General features: G+C 39.9%; 1 protein-coding gene across 4 annotated transcripts in view; it reads left to right on the forward strand.

Annotated features, from left to right (window-relative positions):
* DZIP1 (DAZ interacting zinc finger protein 1) overlaps positions 1–22,319 on the forward strand; it is a 77,329-nt gene extending 55,010 nt beyond the window's left edge. For all 4 annotated transcript variants that reach the window (XM_034758255.1, XM_034758254.1, XM_034758257.1 and 1 more), the window contains 8 exons: positions 4,597–4,742; positions 10,055–10,250; positions 10,640–10,769; positions 11,007–11,060; positions 12,035–12,234; positions 13,218–13,348; positions 20,521–20,698; positions 21,484–22,319. In XM_034758255.1, coding sequence (XP_034614146.1) covers positions 4,597–4,742; positions 10,055–10,250; positions 10,640–10,769; positions 11,007–11,060; positions 12,035–12,234; positions 13,218–13,348; positions 20,521–20,698; positions 21,484–21,566 — 1,118 coding nt within the window. In that variant the 3' untranslated portion in view covers positions 21,567–22,319. The remainder of the gene's footprint in view (positions 1–4,596; positions 4,743–10,054; positions 10,251–10,639; positions 10,770–11,006; positions 11,061–12,034; positions 12,235–13,217; positions 13,349–20,520; positions 20,699–21,483) is intronic.
* Positions 22,320–23,286: the final 967 nt, after the last annotated feature.

The raw sequence follows: 23,286 nt of genomic DNA on the forward strand, positions 1-23,286 counted from the left end.
AATCTATAATAAAAAAAAATCCTGTGACCTGGCCTAATTTGTGTAAAACTTTTCATAGGCAGGAGGATGCAAGTGAAATCTGTCCATCTTTGGAAGAATCACTTCAGTGTGTTGTGGGAGCTCCATGTTCAGCAGAGGAAATGAGGTCACTTTATAAACTCCTTGAGGCAGGGACCCTGGGTGAGATCCTGGCTACACAGAAGTCAATGATTTCAATGGGGCCATGATTTCAGCCCTTGTCTTTTTGTATTTGTCTATAAAACTTCTTCCCCCTTTGGATGTACACATTGGCAAATTAATATTTCTCCAATTTAATTAACTATACTCATTTATACATTTTTTGCATTATGTTTTTGAGGACTTAAACATAAGGGGACTAATGCATCCTGCTATTTATGTTTTCTTTTTGTAAACCCTTACTAGCATATCAACTGCAAATAAACTTTGTTACATTGTTGTAGTGCATTTTATACTTGGCAATTGTAACATCTAAATTAAAAAGCAGCTCAATCAGAAATTAAATGATTATTGTATTAGTTCCCTATCCTACCAAATGTAATGTTTGCTACTATGAACAGTCACATTGAATAGGGCCCTCCGTTTTTGAATCTGTGAGTTAGGTTATCAGCAGTCAGGAAAAAAAAAAAGCAAAAATGACATCTCCATATATTCTTTTGCATAACTTTCCCCTTTTGGACCTAGATCTTGACCGTTTTCTATCCTGTTTGTCTGCTATTCCTATTTTTCCTCATTATTAGAAAAGGCACTCTTGGTGCATATGCTGGAGCCCATAGAGGAGCTTTCAGAAGAGGAAAAAGGTAATGATGGGATCAGTCAAAAATGTAGTGGGCATTACTTGTAAACATTTTATTTGAAAATAAAAATGGATAACATTGTTTGATACCTACAATATTTTTCTGTAGTTTCGAACATGCTTTATGTAATTTGAGCAAGATGTATGACTATTCCATTTGTTGTTGATGCTTGTAAAATATAATTTCTCTATCCAGTTTCAGTATATTCAGATGGGGATCTAAAAAATTATGCAATAAGTGTGTTCCATACATCTTTCTAGGTATCTGGATGTTTTAATTTTACACAAATGAATACATTCTTATGAAGCTCTTTGTATATTTGTAAAACAGCAATATTAACTAACCAAAATAACCTAGTATCAGACTAATTAACAAAAGATCATAAGGCAATGTTCTCTGGTTTGCTAAGGCCACTTTGCATAAGCTTAAAGTGTCCAGAGAGGGTCCATGGAGGGGAACTCTCCAGAGGTTTAAATCTGGTGAGGGCAGTGCTGCTGCCTTCTATATTAATAACTTTTCCACCCTCCGCGTAAGGTGATGGGGGGGGTGAGGAGTGAGCAGGATGGGGAGGGGGGAATTCGTGGTGGAGTTGAGCCCTGAGGTGCTGTCCTAACACCCCAGGAACTTTTTGCAATTAATGAAGTGAGAGTGCTCCACAGGAGCAGCAAACTCGAGCCAGGCCTAGGCAACTCTGAATTATCATACCAAACCCCACTGTCTGTGGCAGCTCCTCCATTCCACCTGAGTGCAGCTTGGATAAGTGGAGAATCAGGGCCCTAGGATTTACCATGCTAGAATAAACACCTAGTATGGTATCCTGCCCCTGGCAGTGGCCAGTACCTGATATTTCAGAGGAGGGCAACACCTTCTCTCTCATGTCATATGCATATTTAATACACAGACAGTTATGCAGAACTGTACATTAAAGGAAAAATCCTTCTTGACCCTCACAAGCATTGAGTTTAAATCCTGAAGGGAAAGATATGATGTGAGAAATGTTAATACTTCTGTACAGTGCTTCAGTGAGAGATTTCCCAAGGAACAACCAGCTGCCCTCACCCATTTTTAGTAGAGCTCGCTTGCATTTTCTCCTTCCTTCCCCCAGTCCAACTGCTGCTCCTGTCTGCTATTTTCTATCTTGTATACTGTGTTGTTGTAGTCATGTCAGTCCCAGGATATTAGAGAGACAAGGTGGGTGCAGTAATATCTTTTATTGGACCAATTTCTGTTGGTGAGAGAGACAAGCTTTCAAGCTTACACCGAGCTCTTCTTCAGGTCTGGACTTCTGTGAAAGCTCAAAAGTTTTTCTCTCTCATGAACAGAAGTTGGTCCAATAAAAGATCTTCTATCTTGACTGATTATCCTTGATTCCTTTGATCTGCCCAAAAGCACATATTGCAATACTAACAAAGAAAGAAGACAGTCTGAAAAGCCAGAAAGATCAATATGTTCTTGTTCTCAGTCACAGACATCTGTGAGGGAGAGTATGAAAATTGCTGGGCATAAAGATTACTTTTTGAGAGGAACATAGAAATTGCCTGACAGAATCAGACCCGAGGTTCATCTAGTCCAGTATCCTGTCTGACAGTTGTTGGCACAAGATGTTTCAGAGGAAGGTGTGAGAATCCCACAGTGGGAAGATGTAGGATAATCTGCTATCCACAATAAATGTAATCCTGGTTTCAGTTAGAGATTTGATTTAATTGTTGAACCATGAGGTTTACTATCCCTTCCAAAATTTTAATTAATTACCAGAATTCTGGATATTCTTGATACCCCTATAAACATCCAGTCTCTTTTTGAATCTTTCTGAGTTCTTGGCTTCAGCAAATTCCTGTGGCAATGAGTCCACAGAAAGTACCAGAAGAGCTGAAAATTAAAACAAACAAGAAGTTTAAACAAGGTTTTGAAATAATTTACAACTTGCAGACTTTTTGTGGTTTCCCATTCCCTGATTATGCAGTGTACCTAAAAGATGTTTGTTTTTTATGGCTTACAAAAAACAGTTTCCATTTTGGAATAAGAAAGGAACTAATAGCTCTAAGCCACAAAAACAGCAAGTTAATGAATACTTTTAAGAAACAATATTTAATACAGAATCAAAGGGATTGCAAATAAATTATTGAGGACAAGATCAAATATAAAATTATTAAATAAGATATAAGATCGAATAACAAGGAAGGTGAGTATAAAATACTGTTCTCTAAATTATCAAAAGTAGGTTTTTGTAAATTAATTTTCTACTAGCTGCAGTTTCACATGCATTTAGGTCAAGATTTTCAGAAGTAACTAGTGATTTTAAGTGCCTCACCTTTTGATTGCCAAGCCTGAGCCACCTTAAAGGAACCCAAGTTGCAGAAAGTGCTCAGCAACCACCCCTGAAAACCAGGCCCCTTTAAGATGTTTCTTGTTGGGCAGCGAAAGTCACTGCTCACCTTTGAAAATCTTGGATTTAGTCTGTAATTCAAATTGATTCCTTTGCACTGTATTGTTACAGAGTAATTTTACAGGTTTGCTGATAGTTGTATGGCACTTTTAAAAATTAGTAGGAGAAAATGTGAAAGTTAAATTGAATCACTTTTTAAATAAATAAGGTTTACAAATGACAATAATGACAAGTCTATTTTAAAATAAAACATGAAAAATCAGAGAGGGCTGAATTGTTCCTTGAGGCATGGTCCTTTGTATGGGATAGTACATAGCTATGCTATTATATCCCTTTCTGGGGTGCTATATGCTCCCCTCGAGTGCCCTATCAGCATTGTTGGCCAGTGCAGGATGGAGATAGGTGCCATAGTCCCTTCCCACTTGGTCATAGGGAAAGTCAGAGGTATCCAGGAATGTTCCTGCAGTGCCAAAGCCACAGTCCAGGCAGGTTCTACATGTCTGGGAGGTGGGGAGAGCTTTGCTTCCCTTAACTCCTTTGTGTGGCCATGTAGGACCTGGGCATAATCTAGCCCTGAATCTTTTACTTGTCTGCCAGGGTCTGATTTGAGGATGTTTGTATTTTTCCTCCAAGAGTTGCTGGTCTCAGTGACATCTAGTGCAAGAATAAAGAATACAGCTGACCTTTCCTACTTTGTATGTGTGATGCCATCAGCCCTCAAAGGAAAAAAAATCCTGTATTTAGGTCTAGGGGATTTTAAGACATGCAATATTTATCATGTGTATTCTGTTAATTTGATAATTCAGACCATATTTTTGTAATTACTAAAATATTTAAATTCACCTTTTCACTTCCGAAAGGTTAAGAAAGGGCTACTACCTGACGCCTTATTGGAGAATGTTTAATGTTCGGGGAGCTCCGAAGGAGATGAGAAAAATCACTAGCTTGTCATATTTCCAATCAGAAGACATGACACAGAGTTTGGTTTTGTCCTCAAATATTACTTTTAGAGAACTTAATTATCACAAAATAATTTTCCTTTCCCAGAAGTGCATACTGTACTCTCCATAGTTCCATATTCATGCATGTATCTTTACAACATAGATCTAGTATGAAAAAGCATTGTCAATCAAGGGAGAGTAACTGCTTAAAGGTTGTTTAAGTGGTGGATTCTAAGTAGATCTATGTTTCTGTAAATTAGTTCCAGATTTTGTTAAAAGAAAAAGGCAGCATTGAGCAGACGAAATACCACTACGCAAAGAAAATATCATACAGATGTGTATATTGTTATAAAAAATGCATGGTTAAGTTTTGTCTTTTTGTCTCATCCTGTGTATTGATACTTTGCATTTTTAAAATATACCTTTTGAATGTAATTTTCCTATCATATTACAGAAATAGAAAAAAACGAACACAAAATAGGCAGAAGTAAGCAACATTTAATAAATGCTTTGAAGACTAATCCTTCATTAACTAAAGAATTACGAATGGTTTTGGAGCAGACCCTGGTGGAGAAGTTGGAATCCTTGGGAATTAAAGCAGTAAGGTTATTTTAAATGATTATTTTTCATTAAGTGGTGAGAAGGTCCTTTGTTCCACCTTTTTTCACTTCCCCCTTCACTTCCCTACCACAACCCTCAATGACCATTATGCCCGAATATCACTCATGAGAGGAAGAACACACCTTATCAGCCGGAGGTGGTTGCTAGAGACCATTGTGAAATGTCCCCTCATCCTCAAGATCATGTATTTTATCTTTAATGCCCACTGATTTAAGGTTGGATGTTTCCTTAGTTCCTACAGGGAAGTTATAGTGGGTGTTTTTATGCTGTTCTAATATGTGCTCCCCACAATAATGCTTATGACAGGGTGCACTCACCTCTTGTAAATGCCTCCTATTGGCCAGGTGTGATCCTGCACTCTCTGCTCTCTCTGGCGTCCCCTGTCAGCTGTTGCCCTCATTAGACAGGTCTTTAGTGGCTCAGGCCTCTGGCTAAGACAACATAGTCAAAATGGATGAACCCCTGCCGGGGCAACAAAGGTCCAACAAAGACTATTGCCATGACCTTGTTGGTCTGCAGCCCTGTCTCTGGGTTTAGTTCTCAGCCCCTTCTAGGCTAGCTTTGTCTGTCCCTGCCCTGTTCAAAACTGTGCCCCCAGGGCTTTCTCCCTGGAGACTCTGCCTTCAGCAGTACTATGGTATCGCAACTCTCCAGACAGGTTACTCCTTAACTTCAGTTCCCTTCTGGGGTAACAAAGTTCAACAAGTGGTTGGCCCTTTTCAGGGTCTTCAGCTCCATCCCTGGGCCTGTTTAAATTCCCAGCCCGTCTCTTGGGCTTTTATTGTAGAGTATAATCCCCTCCTTGGGGATTAGGCCACTTCTCCAGTGGCCAGTGGGGGGGACCTGGGCCTGCCCACTACTCCAAGACCCAACCAAGGGACTCTATAGAAAACAGCCATGTACTACTTCCTCTACTTGGTTGCTGCTGCTATTCTCTGGGCTGCTTTCCACTCTGTCCCATCACCTTCTGGTCTGTTTCCTGTTTAAGCAGGGTATCTCCCAAGTAGAGTTACCACCTTTGAAATCCAAAAAAAGCCCTTCCCAACCCCCACCCCAAGGCAAGCCTGCCACAATCCCAACCCCAAACCGCAAACTCTCCCCCCCCCTTATCAACCACTTACAGTATCTAGAGAGAAAACACATTTAGATAAGATTGATAACATCCCCAGTCTCCTCACTCTTACCTGCCTCAAGCCCTCTCTCACATACGCGCACAGTGCGCTTGCATGTTGGTGGGACACAGCTGCTGTATTTTCAACAGTTTTGATTTGTTATCACTTAAACTGTGGAAGTGGGAACACTGCAGCATCTTTAGCTGGACAGAGAAACTTTTAACATTCGCTATCCCAGTGTATTGTGATAATAAACAATGCAAATCTTTAGACCCCCATAAAAAAAACCTGGCAGTTTAAATTATTTTTCTGGCAACTGGCAAATCCATAAAAAAACCCCGGCCTGGTCAGTGAAATACTGGCCAGGTGGTAACCCTACTCCCAGGCCTCCTTGCCTGAAGAGATTCTCAGTTTCTGTCCCCTTTTAGTCAGGGCTCTCTTTCTCAGGCCTCTGTGCCTGGAGAGCTTCACAGTCCTATCCAGGCAGGGTTTCTCCCCAGTGGCTATTTGTGGAGTTTCATAGCCTTCTAGTCCTTCTTCGCCATTCTAGACTTCTGGTACCAGCCAGCAATTGTCCTTCATTGCTCCTTTCTTGGAGCAGGTGTGGTAGGACTGCAAGGCCTCCAGCAGGGGGCCTCAAAGGATCCGGTACACCCTGTCACAATGCTTTTTATCTTTTTCCCCTGTGATAAAGAAAAATCAGAACCAATATGTATGTATTGGTAGTTTAATGTGTGTTTTCCAGAGCTAACTTCTCTCCACTTGTCTAAACTTCACTAATATTACTATAATACTCATAAATAACTTATTTATTACCATAAGGTTAAATGAGATGTGGTTCTCAAATAAAACCTTAGATCTAGTACTTGCCATTATGCAAGTGCTCCTTGACTACAATTCAGGCAGCCACATCCAGGGCAGTGAGACTGCTTGGATTTGAGATTCCTTCAAGGATCAATCTGGAGCTGCCTTGGTGCAGTTGTGCCTAGGGTGACCAGATGTCTTCGTTATTCTTGGGACTGTCCTGATATTACAAGGTTTGTCTTATATAGGATCCTATTACCCCTCTCCCATAGGACCCCCCCCTCTCTCTCTCGCGCACACACACAAACACACACACACACCGATTTTCACACTTGCTATCTGGTCACCCTAGTTGTGCCTCACATTTGAGGGTCTCCCCTTTCTTCAAGTTGGATCTTATGAATTGAAGATTTCACATATGGCTTAGTCTTGCTCCTTTTTGTCCCTTGGGCTGCTTTGAGAATTGGCCCTTACCTTACACCCATTTTGTTCTCCTTGTGTTCCTCTGTCACTGAATGCTTTAGCAGAAAGTATAAGGACCACACAGCTGTCCTCAAGTACAAAATCTTTCTCTTGTCTTGGAACCTCAGTTTCATTTTTGTCTCTGCCTGGGAAAGGGGATTGGATTTAAAATTTGTGTGGGTGGGAGGAGTTTCAAAAATTTTAAGCAAGATGTTTTATTTCTGACTTTCTTTTGGCTGCCGACATTGTTTAGTTGATTGAGGATTACAGTGGCTGCCAGAGCAATCTAAATTGCAGACAGTTAACTTCTCTCTCTTCCCCTGCATGCCTCTGCCATCCTGGGATTTTTCAGGGTCCCCAGCATTTTGATGTGTCTCCTCACCTCATTTTTTTTTTAAGCTGCCCCTGTTGGTCCCCACCAAGAATGAGCTCATCTGATTCCTAGAGTAGGTTCCCCTTTGTTGCTCCCCTGCTTATCTCAACCAGCTCACACTTCATTGCTAGATAGTGACTTATCTCTAGCACCCCTGAGGGAGAACAGGTTCTCAGTTTCCCACAATCTTCTAGCACTTCGGCCTTTCCTACACACACAAATTGTACCACTTTAACTATACCAGTATAGTTATAAATGTGCTTATACCAGTATTGCTTGCTCTGGAACAGAAAAGGGAATAAGCTATACTAGTATAAGGCATCTTTATTTCAGTATAGCTGTTTGCACTAGTAACTATCAGTGTTTAAAAAAAAGTCACACCCCATCATAGTTATATCAATACTAAAACTGTGTAACCCAGGCCTCATCCTCATTCTCACCAGCCAAAGAACTAAGCTGAGTAGAGCCCCTCCTTGTCCTGCTGCACACTGTCACAAAGAGGCACTGTCTGAGCTCTGAAGACGTTCTCTCCCTTCCCCCCCCCCCAAAGGCTTTGAGCTTACTGTAGTACAGTGAAGAAGAAACTCTGAATCTTCTGCCTCCTTCCAGCGCCAATGATTAGCCAAGCACTGATTGGGGCCAAGCTAAAGCCCTCACTGAGCACTGGATTCTTCATCTTGGGAAGTGTGACACTTGTGGTGGCCTTTTAAGAGAAACTAAACTGAATGATCCTTGAAATCCTACAACAAACTTAAAGTCAGCCTAATTTTATTCCCTACTCATTTCTCTCCCAAGTCAGCTCCTCTCCCTCCCTTCTCCATTATTCTATCCTTTCCATAACCCAGACTCTCAACCTCAGCAATATATTCAGTTTCTCTCTCCACCCCTGCCACCTTCCCTTGCATCCAGGTTGGTGCCGAACCATGTTGCTTCTGTGTAGTATCTCAGAAATCTGTCCTTTGTACTCTACCCATTCCACGGTAAGTACCTTGGTTATCTCTAAGCTAAACTAACACAACCCCCTCCTACCAGTCCCACATCTCATCTCATCCCTCCTCCAACCAATCTTATCAAAATTCTGCTGCTGAAATAATGAGCCTCTCCCTTCACAGAGGGTCCCCTTCTTTCTTTTAATCCCTTTGCTGACTTCCTTGCTCATTCAGAATCAATTTAGTAATCCCAGGGATGGATCCCTAGCTGGTGTAAGTCATCATAGCTCCATTGACTTCAGTGGAACTACAACAGTTTACTCAGTGAAGGATCTGGCCCTCTTGGCCAGTTGAACTCTTGTGATTTTATGGCAAGTCTCATGATATTTGGAGTGTCTGTCAAAGCTGCAGCTGCTGAAATGAAGAAATTGTGTGATGATCTAATTAAAAAAAGTTTCTAGCCCCAATGGTTGCTGAAGAGTGCTTGAAAAAGTGAAATGAGTGCACCCGAAAAGTACAGAAACTAGAAGGCAAAGAAAAAGAATTCAAAATTTATTATTTTGAAAAAACTCATAGTGGGGTCCAACTCATGGTTTTTAATTCTTTGAGTTGGCAGTATTATATAAAAAGTTCTGTGTCGCTTTGCCTCCACCTGTGTTCTTTATTCTCCTTACCTCCCTTCTTCCTAGCACCCCTTTTGTATCCCCCTTTCACTTTTGTCTTTCATTTTCTTCTGTGGGGGAACTTACCTTTGGCACTCCCTCACTCTTCTCACGTGCTAAATGATGTTCCTCTTTTCTTTCAAATCCTCCTTAAAATGCACTTCTACAAAACCATTCAACAGTGTTTTCTAAACAGGATCTGATTCTCTTACAGTTTGAGCAGTTACCAAGTGCATTTTATGCTTGTAAATTCCACTGTCTTTGTATGAATTGGATTGTGGATAATCCTTGGATCATGGACTGTATCATGTTATATGTTCATACAGTACCAAGTACACTGTTGGTATTCAGTAAATAAGTAGTTATAGGAATATACACATGTAGGGACAGTCCTTTATATAAGGTTCATGAGGTTTTAGACTGGGGAATCAATAACTGTTTTTGACTTCCATCTCTGTACAATATATGAGATCTGTTGTGTCTCAGCAATTGTCAAATGTCGTTCTCTGAAAGGTTTCTGTGTCTTCCACTTAGGAGATGTGAGATATCCCAGAGTTCACATATGCAGTAGCATTCTGTTCTGAATGACAACAGAATATGCCCTAGTAATGCATTGTTTATAAAACAGCCGTGAAGCCATTACAAAAAGTATTTTACAATATATATATTTAGAAAAGTATTGTTTTCTGTTTGTTATGTAAAAGGTAATCAGAAGCTGACAGATAGGCATTGAGGATGGCATCATTGATGGAGCAAGAGTGTAGAAGGTGATATGGTAAAAGCTGAAGGAGAAAAAGAGAGATAAAATTATACAGCGCCTTGAAGGTGCGAAGACAAAAAGGTTTAAACTAAATGCAGTCAAAAAGGCTAAACCAATGGTTTATAAAATGTAAATGTTTTTATGTTAGTTATGCTGTCCATCAAACAATAACTTGTATTATTTCTTCAGGGTGTTCGTGGTATCCCAAGTGACTACTTAAACAAAGTCTTAGTTTCTGTCGAATCTGCTAGAGAAGAGAAAGAGAAACAAGTGCCTGACATTCAACTAATTCGAGAGCATCTTGAACGCCAAGTCAGCTTCAGGATTGAGGAGAGATCTTCGTCTTGTAATAGGCTTGTTTCCAGCTCTCGTCTTGCTTCAGAAGGTTGGACAAATTTCATAATTATTTTATTTTACTGGTACCAGGTTTTTTTAAATAATTCTGTTTGTGTATTTAGTCCCTAAAGTAAAAGTTTTGTATGTACATTTATTTATGGTTGTGTTTATAATCTTTTACATAAATAGCTATGTTATAGCTGCCAGCTACACTTCACCTCTTAAAAAGCGCTCTACTTTTTATTTGATTACAGAAGCGTTCTCTCTCTCTCTCTCTCTCTCTCTCTCTCTCTAATAATGGAGAAAATCAATGGCTGCTTTGAGCAGCATTCAAAGATTTTTTTTTTTATAGCCACAAGTTCACTTAAGATTTCTGATGAGCAACAACATCTATATTTCTTTTTAATATTCAGATTGATAACATAACTTCTTTTCTAGATAAACAAAAGATGGTTCATATGGCAACTTCCTTATCAACAGTGCAGCCAAAACCAGCAAAGCGGACTTCTACAGTTGTATGCCCAGTTGGACAAAGAATGACTTCTGCTGAGAATACATCTACACCAAAGTAAGAGACAGCACTTTCCTAGCACTTGTGCCATAAATAACTCATTCGTGTTCTGCTAATAGTGTTATAGGTTTATTCTTCCTTTCATGAACAAGAGAGTTGATGTGAACATTTCTGGCTAGTTTTTAATGGGGACTAGCCACAAAATTATTATTTTTGTATATGAAGGAATAGATTTTTCACTGTATATGTAGTTGGCAGTCGGATTCTAGAAATAATTTGTTTTGTTTGTTATAGACCCAGGAAGCGTGTTTTTCGAGAGGGGGTTTCCAGAAAAACATCTAGTATTGGGTAAGTTTTGCTCATTTCTGGTCTTGAAGAAATTGTTTTCTAGTGAACTGCCCTTGACTGGACATTGAAATTGCTAATACAAAAAAACATTAAGCTGAAATCAAAGCTCTGTATTAATCATATGTTTTTTTTCTTAAAATTTAATACCTATTGAGTCCATTGTTATACTCCCTAACAGAGGTCATGCTCTGATTTGAGCATGTGTATTCTTAATAATTGAGCAGGCAGAGCATAGAGTATCATGAGGTGATGTCACTTTTTTGTCTGTCCCATATTATGTCTTTGTCTGTTGAGACCTTAATTTTTTAAGACTTTGTTGCTAATATTTTTGTTCCGTTTTGTCAATATTTTTCTAGCATGTACAAATTGAACACAGTATTCTAGGTGCTTTTCATGTCATGCATATTGCACCTGTACTTTGTAAATTGCTCAAGCTACCAATTTGTCTCTGGATGCATTCTAGATATTAAGCTTGATTTGTAAAGTCCTAGATCGATTGGGTACTCATTATCTCAGAATTCACTTTTTCTGTGGGTGCCTGCTGACCAATTGAGATAAACTAGGAAGCTGCTGCTAACAGTCCCTATGTTTTTTAACTGGGAGGAACCAGGAGCAGAATTTTCTTCGTGGAACATCTTTGACCCTGAACTTTGTTTTCCCTGTTGATTCATGAAAGCATACATTTGTTGATCTTGCAAGATTGACTGTATGCTCTGGCTTTTGTTTTTGTGATGATGTTTGCATTTGGGATTATAAGTACATTCATTTTAGAATGATTTTGAGTTTTCAGTTTATTTAATAACTTCACATTTTTTAAATAGTTGTATATGCACTCCAGGTTACTATAGATGATTTTTTTCAAACAGAAAAATGCATAAATGTATTGGAAAAAACACAGGAAGCACAAAGTTGCGCAAATCTGTGTAATACTGAAACCCATTTAAATCCTCATCTGATATGCTTTTTTGTTTTAGCACTCCACCATTCAGCTCAGAAGAGGAAGTGGATGATGATGATGATATTATGCACTCTTATATATCACCAGAATTATTGCAGCTAAAAGCATCTAGCAACAGCATGAATAATTGTGGGATGGTTACAGGCAAAAGTGATATGGATTGGACTGAAGAAAGTGAAATGGAGGAGATTGAAACACCTTCCAAGCCTTCAAAAGGTTTTTTCATTATTTTTGTGTACATAAATAATAATTTAAGGTAAAGTATAAATGATTTTAAAATACCTAATAGGTGATAAAATCAGAGTTACAAAACACTCTAAAGCTAAAATATACATTATCGTGTATATTCCTCTCTATGCAAGTTCATAATATATTGTTCTTTTACTCTTATTAATATTACTGTAGTACTCAGAGACCCCAATTGAGATCAGACCCTAACTGTGCTGGGCACTGTATGAACGCAGCTGAGAAGGTTAAGGCGTGACCTTGATTACTGTTGATAGGTATCTACATGCAGAACAAATATAATAATGGGCTCTTCAGTCTAGCAGAAAAAGGCACAACACAATCCAGTGGCTGGAAGTTGAAGTGACAAAAATGAATTTTTACTGCTTTACTCTTGTTAGCTGTATTAACTCTGAAGGGCTATCGGTGAGGGGGCTGGTGTGTGTTACTACTTTTGTGTCATCAACACAATTGTTTACTAAATTCCAGTTAAAGAAGCAATCATTTAATTACAGGACCAATCATTTACATCTATGCAATCAAATTAAAAACAATAAGATTACAGCAGTATCACTGAGCATAATTTGGCTTGCAGAATTTTTGTTTTTGCTTCCATGAAAGAAGGAACCCAACTTGACTTAGATGTCCTGGACTGAATTTGCATGCCAGCAGGTAGAAAACATTTTTATTTGTAAAGTGGGTATATTATATGTCCTAATGATTGAGAAACAATAAACATGGAACCTCACTACCATTTTTAGTCACCTTTCTGAATAGAACTGCTGGGTTTTTTTGGTTTTTGTTTTAAAGCTGCAGTACTGTAGAAATTAAAAAAACAAAAATAATAAATGGTGAAAAGTAAATTCATGTTTTTAATATCTTTCATTCATTAATCTAAGATTTGGTAAATGACATAGAAGGGGAGATACTTTTAAACTGACAGTATCCCTGTAATTTTTTTAATGATTGTTTAGGTGCACTTATCCAAAAACTGACTGAACAAGTTGAAAATACTCTTTCTAGCCATGGAAATAAGAATAAGCCAGCTGGAGGAATTAATGTCACACAGGCATTTATTAAAAAAGAAGATGCACAAGAACTGAAGGTATTACATTATTTGTTAATTACATTTATCTATACCAACACATGCTTCAGTTGTTGTTGTTGTTGTTTTTGCTACTGTTTGTTTTCCATGTTAGGAAAAGTAAGATTAATCTGATTCAGTAAAAATGTCATTCCCAACGCACTTGCAGAGTTTTACCTAAGTTGGGTCTCTTTCTTTACTTGTTTTTTCACATAGTCACATTTGTTCTTAGAAATGAGGGCTCAGAAAGACCTGTTTGATTATGTCATAGGCTAAAGTCTTTTTGTTTCTAGAACTTTGTTGGGTACAGAGGTGTCAAACTCAGTCTCTGAAGAGTACCGAATTCCTTTTTTAATTATTATCTATATGTTGGTATAGATATTTAGGACTACATGCCGTGCTCAAACTCCAGCAGATCTCTCACTGATATCAGTGTGCTGTGTCTGCAGTTGGTCCAAGCTCCAGATCATTATCAGTGCTGCTCTTTGCCCTTCAGGCTTTCATCAGTTCCAAGTCTTCCCAGTCATGCTTTGTAGTGGAATGAAAGCTCTGAGACACAATGGTCTTTATCCAAACAACTGTTTTGTGAGATCCCAAGTTACTCTAAGGAAAAAATCAGCAGTAGATATTAGAACGTCACTTATTTCAAGCTTGGGATTTGTGATCAACTTGGAGAAGACACCAAGACAATAGTTCTGGCAGCTCAAATCACAGTGTTTTCTAAGCTTTGGCAAGGGAGATTTACCCTCTCTACTCCCCCAGTGGCTGCACTTGTGGGGAGTTCTCTGGGGCAGTTGCTCACTGGCAGAGGACTGGTTCTTCTTCCTCCCTTCCCCTTCAAGAGAGGAGAGTCTGGCTGGAACTCAGGGGTCAGCCTCTCAGACAGCCATTGGATAGGGCTTTACGGACTCAGTTTCTGAAAGTCTATTGCCCCTTCACAGGGTTTACCTCCTACCCCTCTTCCTGGGGCGTGTTGCTTTGCTGTCAGCTGAGGTGGCTCTGGCGTGTTCCGTGGCTGTCTCCTCCTTGACTGGCCTGCTTCAGTTCCTATCAGTCTCTGCGTGGAGCAGCCTTCTTCGTGGTCACTGCCCTTTCCTATGGTAAGCTTCCCCTTTTAAGCCCCTCCTCCTTCTCCAGGAGGAACAAGCTGTGCGGCTGGGCTTCATTAGTGCAGCACAGGCCCAGAGGAGCTCATTAGCCTCCTCCTGGCCAGTGGGTGGGCATGTCCCTTCAGAGATACATATGCAGGGGATCATGTTATTCATCATTAAACTAGTGCCATGGAACTTCCTTCCTAGCTCAGTGGAGTCTGAAAGGAGAATGTTTAAGATCCATCATTTTCTTTGGACACTGTATCACTCCTCCCTGAAATGAATGGGAATTCCATTTCCTGAAGTGGTTACTGTTTATAAACTCTTGTTCCACATGTTTTCCTTCTGGCTTTGGTTGCCGTTATTGTGTAACGGCAATACAATCAGAATCAGCTTAAGGGACTTTGACCAAGAAGGGCAAGCAGTACCATGTCATTGCCCAGGAGCTCTTAAAGGTCCTTCACTTTAAGGGATTATATATGCACTCTTTCTGTCTTGATGCGAGCAGACAGCATGGCACACATTGCTTATATCAACAAGTTCCGGGGAGTTGAAGGGTCATCAGAATTCAGGCTATGGGCAGAATCCCATATCCAAGCTTTGTGGGTATCACACTTAGTGGAGAAAAACTAGGAGAGTGGTCATTAAAAATTATTGTTTTATCAGATATGCCAAGATGAAGAGCAATACTCAGTAGCAGGAGTTTTGCAACAGATTCAGAGATGGCAGCCTGGGCATTGAAAGCATTTTCCATCCAGAGTCTTTGGACTTCCTTCCCATTCACTGACCTTGCTAAGCCAAAGACCACGTAAATTCAGGCCTTCTTGTCACAGTTCCTGAGGTAATTGCACTTCTGACTCCTTTGTGACCTACTTGAGGATACCCACACTTCCTCCTAAGTCATTAATTGCTTCTGTTTCCTGAAAGAACTTAACCCCTTCATATCCAGTTGCTAACAGTACAAAGGGAAAACTGAGTAACACCTTTTCATAAAAATAAATCAGAAGTTTCCCAGTCCTCCAAACTTCAATCCTGCCTACAGCTTCTTCTAAGTGTCCCACAAAAACTCATCCTGAAAATCTGGTTCTTGAAAGGGTCTCTGTAGCTCACCTGAGCTTAACGGCCAGGGTAGTCCAAATCCTTTTCACTTATTGAAGGTCAGTAATGTGAAGGTAAGTTCTTCTTTGAGTGCTTGCACATGTCCATTCCAGTGTAGATGTATGTGCACCCCGAGCATAGTTGCCAGAATTTTTTCCCTTTGTGGTATCCGTTGGGTCAACTGTAGTGCCCCCTGACGTTGTGCATTCATAGTGTCGGTATAAAGGGCCCTGCCGACCCCACTCCCCTTCAGTTCCTTCTTGCTGCCTGTGACAGTTGTTGGAACCCTCATTGCCTAGGCAATCCTCCTCTTAGTGGTTTTCCTCTCAGTTTTTAGTGTAAATAGTTGTTGGTTTTAGTAGTTAGTGTAGTTTTAGTAGTTTCTAGATAGTTTGGACTCCTCCGCTCTTAGATTGCAGGGTTGTCCACCGTCCCAATCTGAGTTATGCCTTGGTCATGGAGTTCAAGCCTTGCGCTTTGTGCAGCAAGTCTATGCCTTTGAGTGACCTGCACTCGAGCTGACTCAAGTGCTAAGGGGAAGCTCATAGGAAAGACCGCTGCCAAATTTGCAAGGAGTTTAAGCCCCAGATTCAGAACGACCAAGCTGCTTGATTGAAGGTCCTCCTCATGGAGACGGCCCTAAAACCAGCCTTGGAGCTGCGCTTGGACTCGGCATCGGCATCGAGTACCTCAGCCTCAGTGCAGAGTATTCCTCCTCAATCCGAGTCTCCTGGCACTGATCATTTTTGTTGGTGCCCAAGAAGAAACACCACAAGCACCAGGAGAAGAGCAGATTTCTGGTGCCAAAGGACTAGGGAGAGAGCGAGACCCATGGGGGGCCACTCTTCATCCCCGGAGCCTCACTGTCAGGTACCCACACCCAAAGCACTGTGACACTTACTATGGGTCAGCGCACCAGCCAGTTTATGGTGCCATTGACTCCCGAAGCCTTCACTGCGACAAGGGACCTTCTAACCCTCACCAGAGAGTCAGGACCCAACACTCTGGTGCCCACAGCTGTAAAGGAATCACCACCAGCTCCGCACCTAGTACCGCGACAGCTTTCCTAGGGATCACCCTCACTGACAGCTGCATGATCTCTTCGGCAACCCTCTCTGGCACCGAGTGGCAGGGAACCACCCTGGTCTCTGCAGCGCAGCTCATAATCATTGGACTTAGAAGAGGGATCGTATTCCCCCCATAGACGCAGCCAACCCAGCTGCTCCTCAGGCCGTTCTTACCCCACCTCGGCACTGAGTTCTTCAGTACCACTGGGCACCTGGCCATCAGATCCATGATGCCCTGTCTTTTTACATACAAAGAACCAAACTATTCTGCAGATCCACTCAGCTATTCATAGCGATAGCGGAAAGAATGAAAGATCTCCCCATTTCTGTACAGAGACTCTGCTCGTGAATTACCTTGTGTATCAGACCATGTTACAAGCTTACGTATATTCTGCCCCCGGCTAACCTAATGATACATTCTACAAGGTCTCAAGCCTCCTCTGTCGCTTTTTTGGCACAAATTCCAATTCAGGACATCTGCAGGGAGGCAACTTGGTTGTCAGTTCATATGTTCAAGACGCACTACACCATTACGCAACAGGCCAGAGATGATACTGGCTTTGGTCGAGCTGTTACAGTCGGCATGTCCTTAATCTCCGAACCCACCTCCAGTGCAGCTGCTTGTGAGTCCCCTACATTGGAATGGACATGTGCAAGCACTCGAAGAAGAAAAAACTGCTACTAACCTTTCTGTAACTGTTGTTCTTGAGATGTGTTGCACATGGCCGTTCCAAAACCCTCCCTCCATCCCCACTCTCGGAGATGGTCGGCAAGAAGAAACTGAAGAGGAGCAGGGTTAGTAGGGCTCTTTATACCAACACTATATAATCGCACAACACCAGGGGGCACTAAAGCTGACCCAACAGATACCACTAAGGGAAAAAATGCCGGCAACTGTGCTCTGAGTGTGTACACACCTACATTGGAGTGGACATGTGCAACACATCTCAAAGAACAACAGTTAGAGAAATGTTAGTAACCATTTTTTCTACCATTCCTGGAGGATGTTCTCCAAATGGTGCGTCTCAAAAGTGTATGTCTTTCTGACATCTCAGATCCTAACATTAATTGGATGGGTAGGGCAGAAAATGAATTGGCTTAGAGTATCCCTAAAGGGCAGACTTCAGCATTCTGAGCCATTCAGGAGAAAATTGAGTTTCAGTCTATAGGTTCCCATTCCTTTATTCTGTAGATTCTTCATGATGATAGGGAAATGGATGGTCTGGACCAAGAAGAGGTTCTCTCCTAATATTTAAAATTGATACTGAGGCAACTTTACCTCCTTATTCCAAACCCTTATGCTTAGTTCCCTTATTATGAGAGACCATCAAGATGGTCTTTTATTCAATTGTCTCTGCCTGTAGGTTAGAGGATTTGCAATCTGTCATCTATTCCCCTTCACTACCATCTGTCTGGATGAGGTAATGTTGAAGAAAGTGCCCAATGTTATTTCCGAAGTGTGTTTCCAATGTAATAGGGCTAGTCCTGCAAGGGCCCAATATATCAGAGCATAAAATTGTCACAATCAGGGTATTGAAAAGCTAGTTTAGGGTATATTTAAAGGTTTTTAAGTCCTTGTACAGAGCCCTGTATCATTAGACATAGTCCTAGGGGAGTTTGGCTTTCGAAGCAAAGGGATGTAGAAAAATAATCCCTGTAACAAATATTTAAAACACTCTAAAGTTTGCCCTTCTCCAGTCCAGTGGAACCTTTCCTATCTTCCAGGAGTTCTCAAAGATAATCACTAATGGTTCTGAGATTGCTTCAGCTAGTTCCTTAATTTCTTAAATTCATCCCTATGATGAATTTCATCAGGCCCTGCTGACTTAATACAGCTAACTTAAATAAGGAAGTGTTATTTACTCCTTCTCATAACACAAGAACTAGGGGTCACCAAATGAATTTAATAGGTAGCAGGTTTAAAACAAACAAAAGGAATTATTTCTTCACACAGCGCACAGTTAACCTGTGGAAGTCTTTGCCAGAGGATATTGTGAAGGCCAAGACTATAACATGGTTCAAAAAAGAACTAGGTAAGTTCATGGAGGATAGGTCCATCAATGGCTATCAGCCAGGATGGGCAGGGATGGTGTCTCTAGCCTCTGTTTGCCAGAAGCTGAGAATGGGTGCCAGGGCAGTGGATCACTTGATGATTACCTGTTCCATTCATTATCTCTGGGGCACCTGGCATTGGACAGTAGACAGGATACTGGGCTAGTTGGACGTTTGGTCTGACTCAGTATGACCATTCTTATGTTCTTAAGTTAACTTTTATCTAAATATTCTTTAATCTGTTCTTTCCCTATTTTGACTTACTCAAAATAATTAATATTAACAATATCTGATCACCATCAACCTTTTTAGTGAAGACTGAAGCAAAATAGGTATTAAACACCTCATCCTTCTTGATGTCATTAGTTATTAGCTCTCCTTCCCTGATAAATGGAGGACCTACATTTTCCTTAAGACTTTTTGATGCTCCTAATGTATTATAGAACCTCTTCTATTGCCTTTTATGTCCCTTGCTGGGTTTAACCGATTTTGTCCCTTAACCTTTCTGATTTTGTCCATGTTTCCACTTTTCATAGGATTTCTTTTTGATTTTCAAGTCACTAAAGAGCTCCTCATGGAGACATATTGGCCCCTTACTGTTCTTCCTATTTTTCCTTCACACTGGGATAGTTTGCAGTTGTGCCTTTAATATTGTCTCCTTGAGAAACTGCCAGCTCTCCTGAACTCCTTTTTCCCTTCAATTTTCTTCCTGTGGGACCTTACCTACCAGTTTTCTGAGTTTGTTAAAGTCTGCTTTTTTGAAGTCATTCTCCTTATTCTGCAGCTCTCTCTTTTTTTTCCCCCTTTTCTTAAAGTCATTAAATCTATCATATCATGATCACTTTCACCCAAATTGCTTTCCACCTTCAGATTCGCAACCAATTCCTCCTTATTGGTCAAGCCCAGCATTCTAATAAAGAAAAGCTAACACCTACGTCCTAGGAAGCAAGGGAGAGATTGATATTATGTGTGTTTTTAATTCTTAGGGAGGGAAGATACTACAAAGATAGGCACCATGCCAAAATTTAGATATAGAGAACTCCTATGAATATTTAACTCAGTTATGTTTAATCCTTCCCCCCCCTTTTCTCAACGCTCTCTTCCCCCTTACTTCCCTTTAAAGAAAGGAATTTGAATTAATACATTGTTAAGGTTGCATAATTGAAAAACAAGTCAAGAAAAGCAAATAAGTTTTTGCAGCAATCTAAACTCTGCCAAGTTGCATGTATAGCATATAATGTGTTCATTTGTTTTTCTTATAAGTAATATCATCTAATATTTAAATTAACATGCTATTTATTAATAATGAAGTATTTATACTGTGGTAGTGCCTACGAATCCTAGTCAAGATTCATTATGTTAGGCCAGGTATACCATAAAACACACTTGATGTGCAAGCTAACATTGTAGTGTGATCTTTGCATTAGGTCCTCAGCTGGGGTAAATCAGTCTTGCTTGGTACAATAGAACTGTGCTGATTTCCATGGTTTAGCATTTGGCCCTTTAACTTTTTCAGTTCTTTTCACTTTTTATTATTTTTAATTGTGCAACTCTAACAGTGAATTAACATAACTTTCTGCATTCAGCATATTCATAGGTTAAAAGTGTGTGTGTGTGTATATGTATGTAGGTGTAAAAAGAAATGAAACATAAAAGTAAGGTGCTATGACACAGGACTATACAGCCCTTGATGTATGTGCACCAGGGGACCTTTTAGAAGGGTTTCACTTCCACACATTTCCAGTTCCCCTTCCTAATCTGCTCCTAAATCTTCATAAGTAGATTTATGAACAATTCTACCTTTAGAAGAACTCCAGAAAATAAAAAAAAAAAACAACCCTTCCTTAACAGAAAAAAGCCCTTATGTTTTTTCTTTTCCTATTAGTTCACAGAAGTTGATGATGATGACTGGGATATATCATCTGTAGAAGAAGAAAATTGTTTATTAGCAAAAGACGAGAGAGGGCGGAAGGGAACTGCAGTTCAAAAGAATAATGAATCAAATACTGCATCAATGGTACATGCCTGGGGTGTTCCTAAGGCAAATATGCCTAAGGAGGAAGGTAACATATTCAAACATTTACAGTATTTGAGGGGAAAATTGGATTTAAGCACCTGCCATCGTTAAAGAAAAACTTAAGTGTAGTATAAAAATGTTTTAGTCACAATATCTAATTACAATGGAAACTAAATAACTTTTTAAAAAGTTATTTTGTCATCAGTATATAAAAAAAGATACAAAATTTATTCTAATATTCCAAGACTCTGAGCACCTTCAAGCTGCTGCCATCCTTTTTTAAAATAACCTGTCTGAAAAAAAAAGTCTCCTTCCCCTCCCAAACGTGGAATTTCCCCCCTAAATTACCTGGTTTGAGAATAATATTAAGTCTTTGACCTCTGGCAGTTTAAGATTTATATCTTGTGACTCAGGCTGAAAAGGGAGCTTTATACCACTGGAAAGGAGAGATTCTTATCTTTCCTGTGGGGGATACAAACAATTGCTTCTAGCCCTGGACAGTTCCAAGATATTGGACTTTAAAAATGTCATTTTTATGTGTAGAAAAGATACATAGATCATTTTCAGAAAGGCCTGCAGTATTAGCACTGACAGCTAGTATCATGGTCCCTACTGTAATGAGGGAAGCAGTCTTCATATATAGCTATTTATAATTTTCCTCCTGTGGGTGAAATCCTGGCCCCGTTGAAGTCAATAGAAGTTTTGTAATTGATTTCAGTGGGGCCTTATTTCACCCTGTGTGTCAGTTGGAAGGAAAATAATGCTGAATTATGATTGATTGTAATTTAGTTTTATCATCTAATTCATTTTTTTTATTTATTTTGTTAACAGGATTTCATGATGCTGATACAACAAGCACCTTAAAAAGCAGTTTAGTCACTGTAACTGATTGGAGTGACTCTTCAGATATATAACTGTTCAATTCAAAATGGCAGACATTTCCGTTATATCATAATACAGAGTTAAAGACCCTGTCTAAAAGATTCTGACTCCTATTCATTTTTTTCAATTGTACATTAATAACAAGGAAGATTGTTTACAAAATGCTTGTGTCTTTTAACCTTGAGCAGTTTACAAGGGGATTTACACACATGTAATTAGCCCCTCAGTATTTAGAAACTTGGGGTGAAATCCTGGCCGAATTGAAGTCAGTGGCAAAACTCCCACGAACTTCACTGGGGCCAGGATTTCTCCCTGTTGTTTCTTTGTAAGACTGAAACCAGTTTCTAAAAAAGCCCAGAAGCATTGACGTTTCCTGCAGAATGTTACTTATCAGTATTTTTAAAGCCTTTTAAAAAAATGTATAATATTTTTTTATATTTTATCCTGAATTTTATATAAAAATGTGAACATTTTAAATAAACTTTTTCTTTGTATTAAAATGTTAACATTTCCCAGCATGATTTAAAGTAAGTGTCAGAGGCTGAAAAATGGTATAGTTTACAAATTTGTTGGTGTATGCCTTGAAACTTAATACTGGGAAAGTGTTTCTGCTTTACTTATTAGAATAGGTTTTAATGTGTATTCATATAAAACTTCAAATTATAAAAATATAGCTAGACAACTTGAATGGGAACAAGAAAGGTACAGATGTGGTATTGAACACTTATTTGTATTTTTTTTTGTTTTTGTTTTTATATTCAATAAACTTTTTCCTTGCAGTTGCATTCATTTCTCAAGGTAGCTGCCTTCATAAAAAAAGACTTAGCTGCTTTTGAATTTAAATAGTAATAAAACACTAAATTTAAAAAGCTTGAGTGATCAGTCCTGTATTTTTAGATGTGTCCTATTTTTTTATGTAATTACAATGTAATACAAGCTACTCTTTTTCTATTATGTTGAGTTTTTAAAAACTAGGATTATTGAGGATATATTGTATATATTTATCCTCTTGCCCCCCAAAATTGGTTCACTGAAACCCTGAGGGCCTTCAATTTTTGTTGTTGCTGGTGACTTCATCTTTGAGAATCAATACATCTCAATAAGTCAGTGGTCCCCAAACTGTGGGGCGCGCCACCTAAAGAGACGCGGGAGAATGTTCAAGGGGGCGGAGCAGGGCCCGGGCCAGCTCCCACGGAGGGCAGGGAGGGAGCACCACCCAGTCCTGCTCTGCCCACAGCCCGGTCCCAGCCTCAGTCCCTTTTCCCTCATTTCCCCCTTCCCCTAGGTCGCAGACCAGCTCCCAGGAGGTGGCGCAGACAGGGGCAAGAGGGTACGATATGAAAAGTTTGCGGACCACTGCACTAAGTAGTGAGTGATTTATCCTACACCCGGTCCTGCTCCTATTTAAGTCAATGGGAATTTTGTTACTAACTTCGGTGGCAGTAGGTTGGGGCTCCATCTTCCTTGGGGTTGCACAGGGAGAAAATCAGGACAGACTTTGGCTCCATTGCTGGAATAATCATTTAAAGGCACTTCTAAATGTGCACCTAACACTGCAGACACTTCCTTATGAGTCTGTAGTCATGTGCTCTGTAGTCATGTCAGTTCCGTTTGCTTCAGTAGAGCTTTTTAAGCCCTAACCTGAATAAAGGACTGCGGGAGTGGCCCCGATGTCAGGAAGAACATCTATTAGGTAAGCTTAACATGAAACAAGATCATTGTGGATTGAATGTGAACTGCACTAACTAATGC

The sequence above is a fragment of the Trachemys scripta genome, chromosome 1, assembly GCF_013100865.1.
Source record: "Trachemys scripta elegans isolate TJP31775 chromosome 1, CAS_Tse_1.0, whole genome shotgun sequence".
In the NCBI taxonomy this organism is placed as follows: Eukaryota; Metazoa; Chordata; order Testudines; family Emydidae; genus Trachemys; species Trachemys scripta.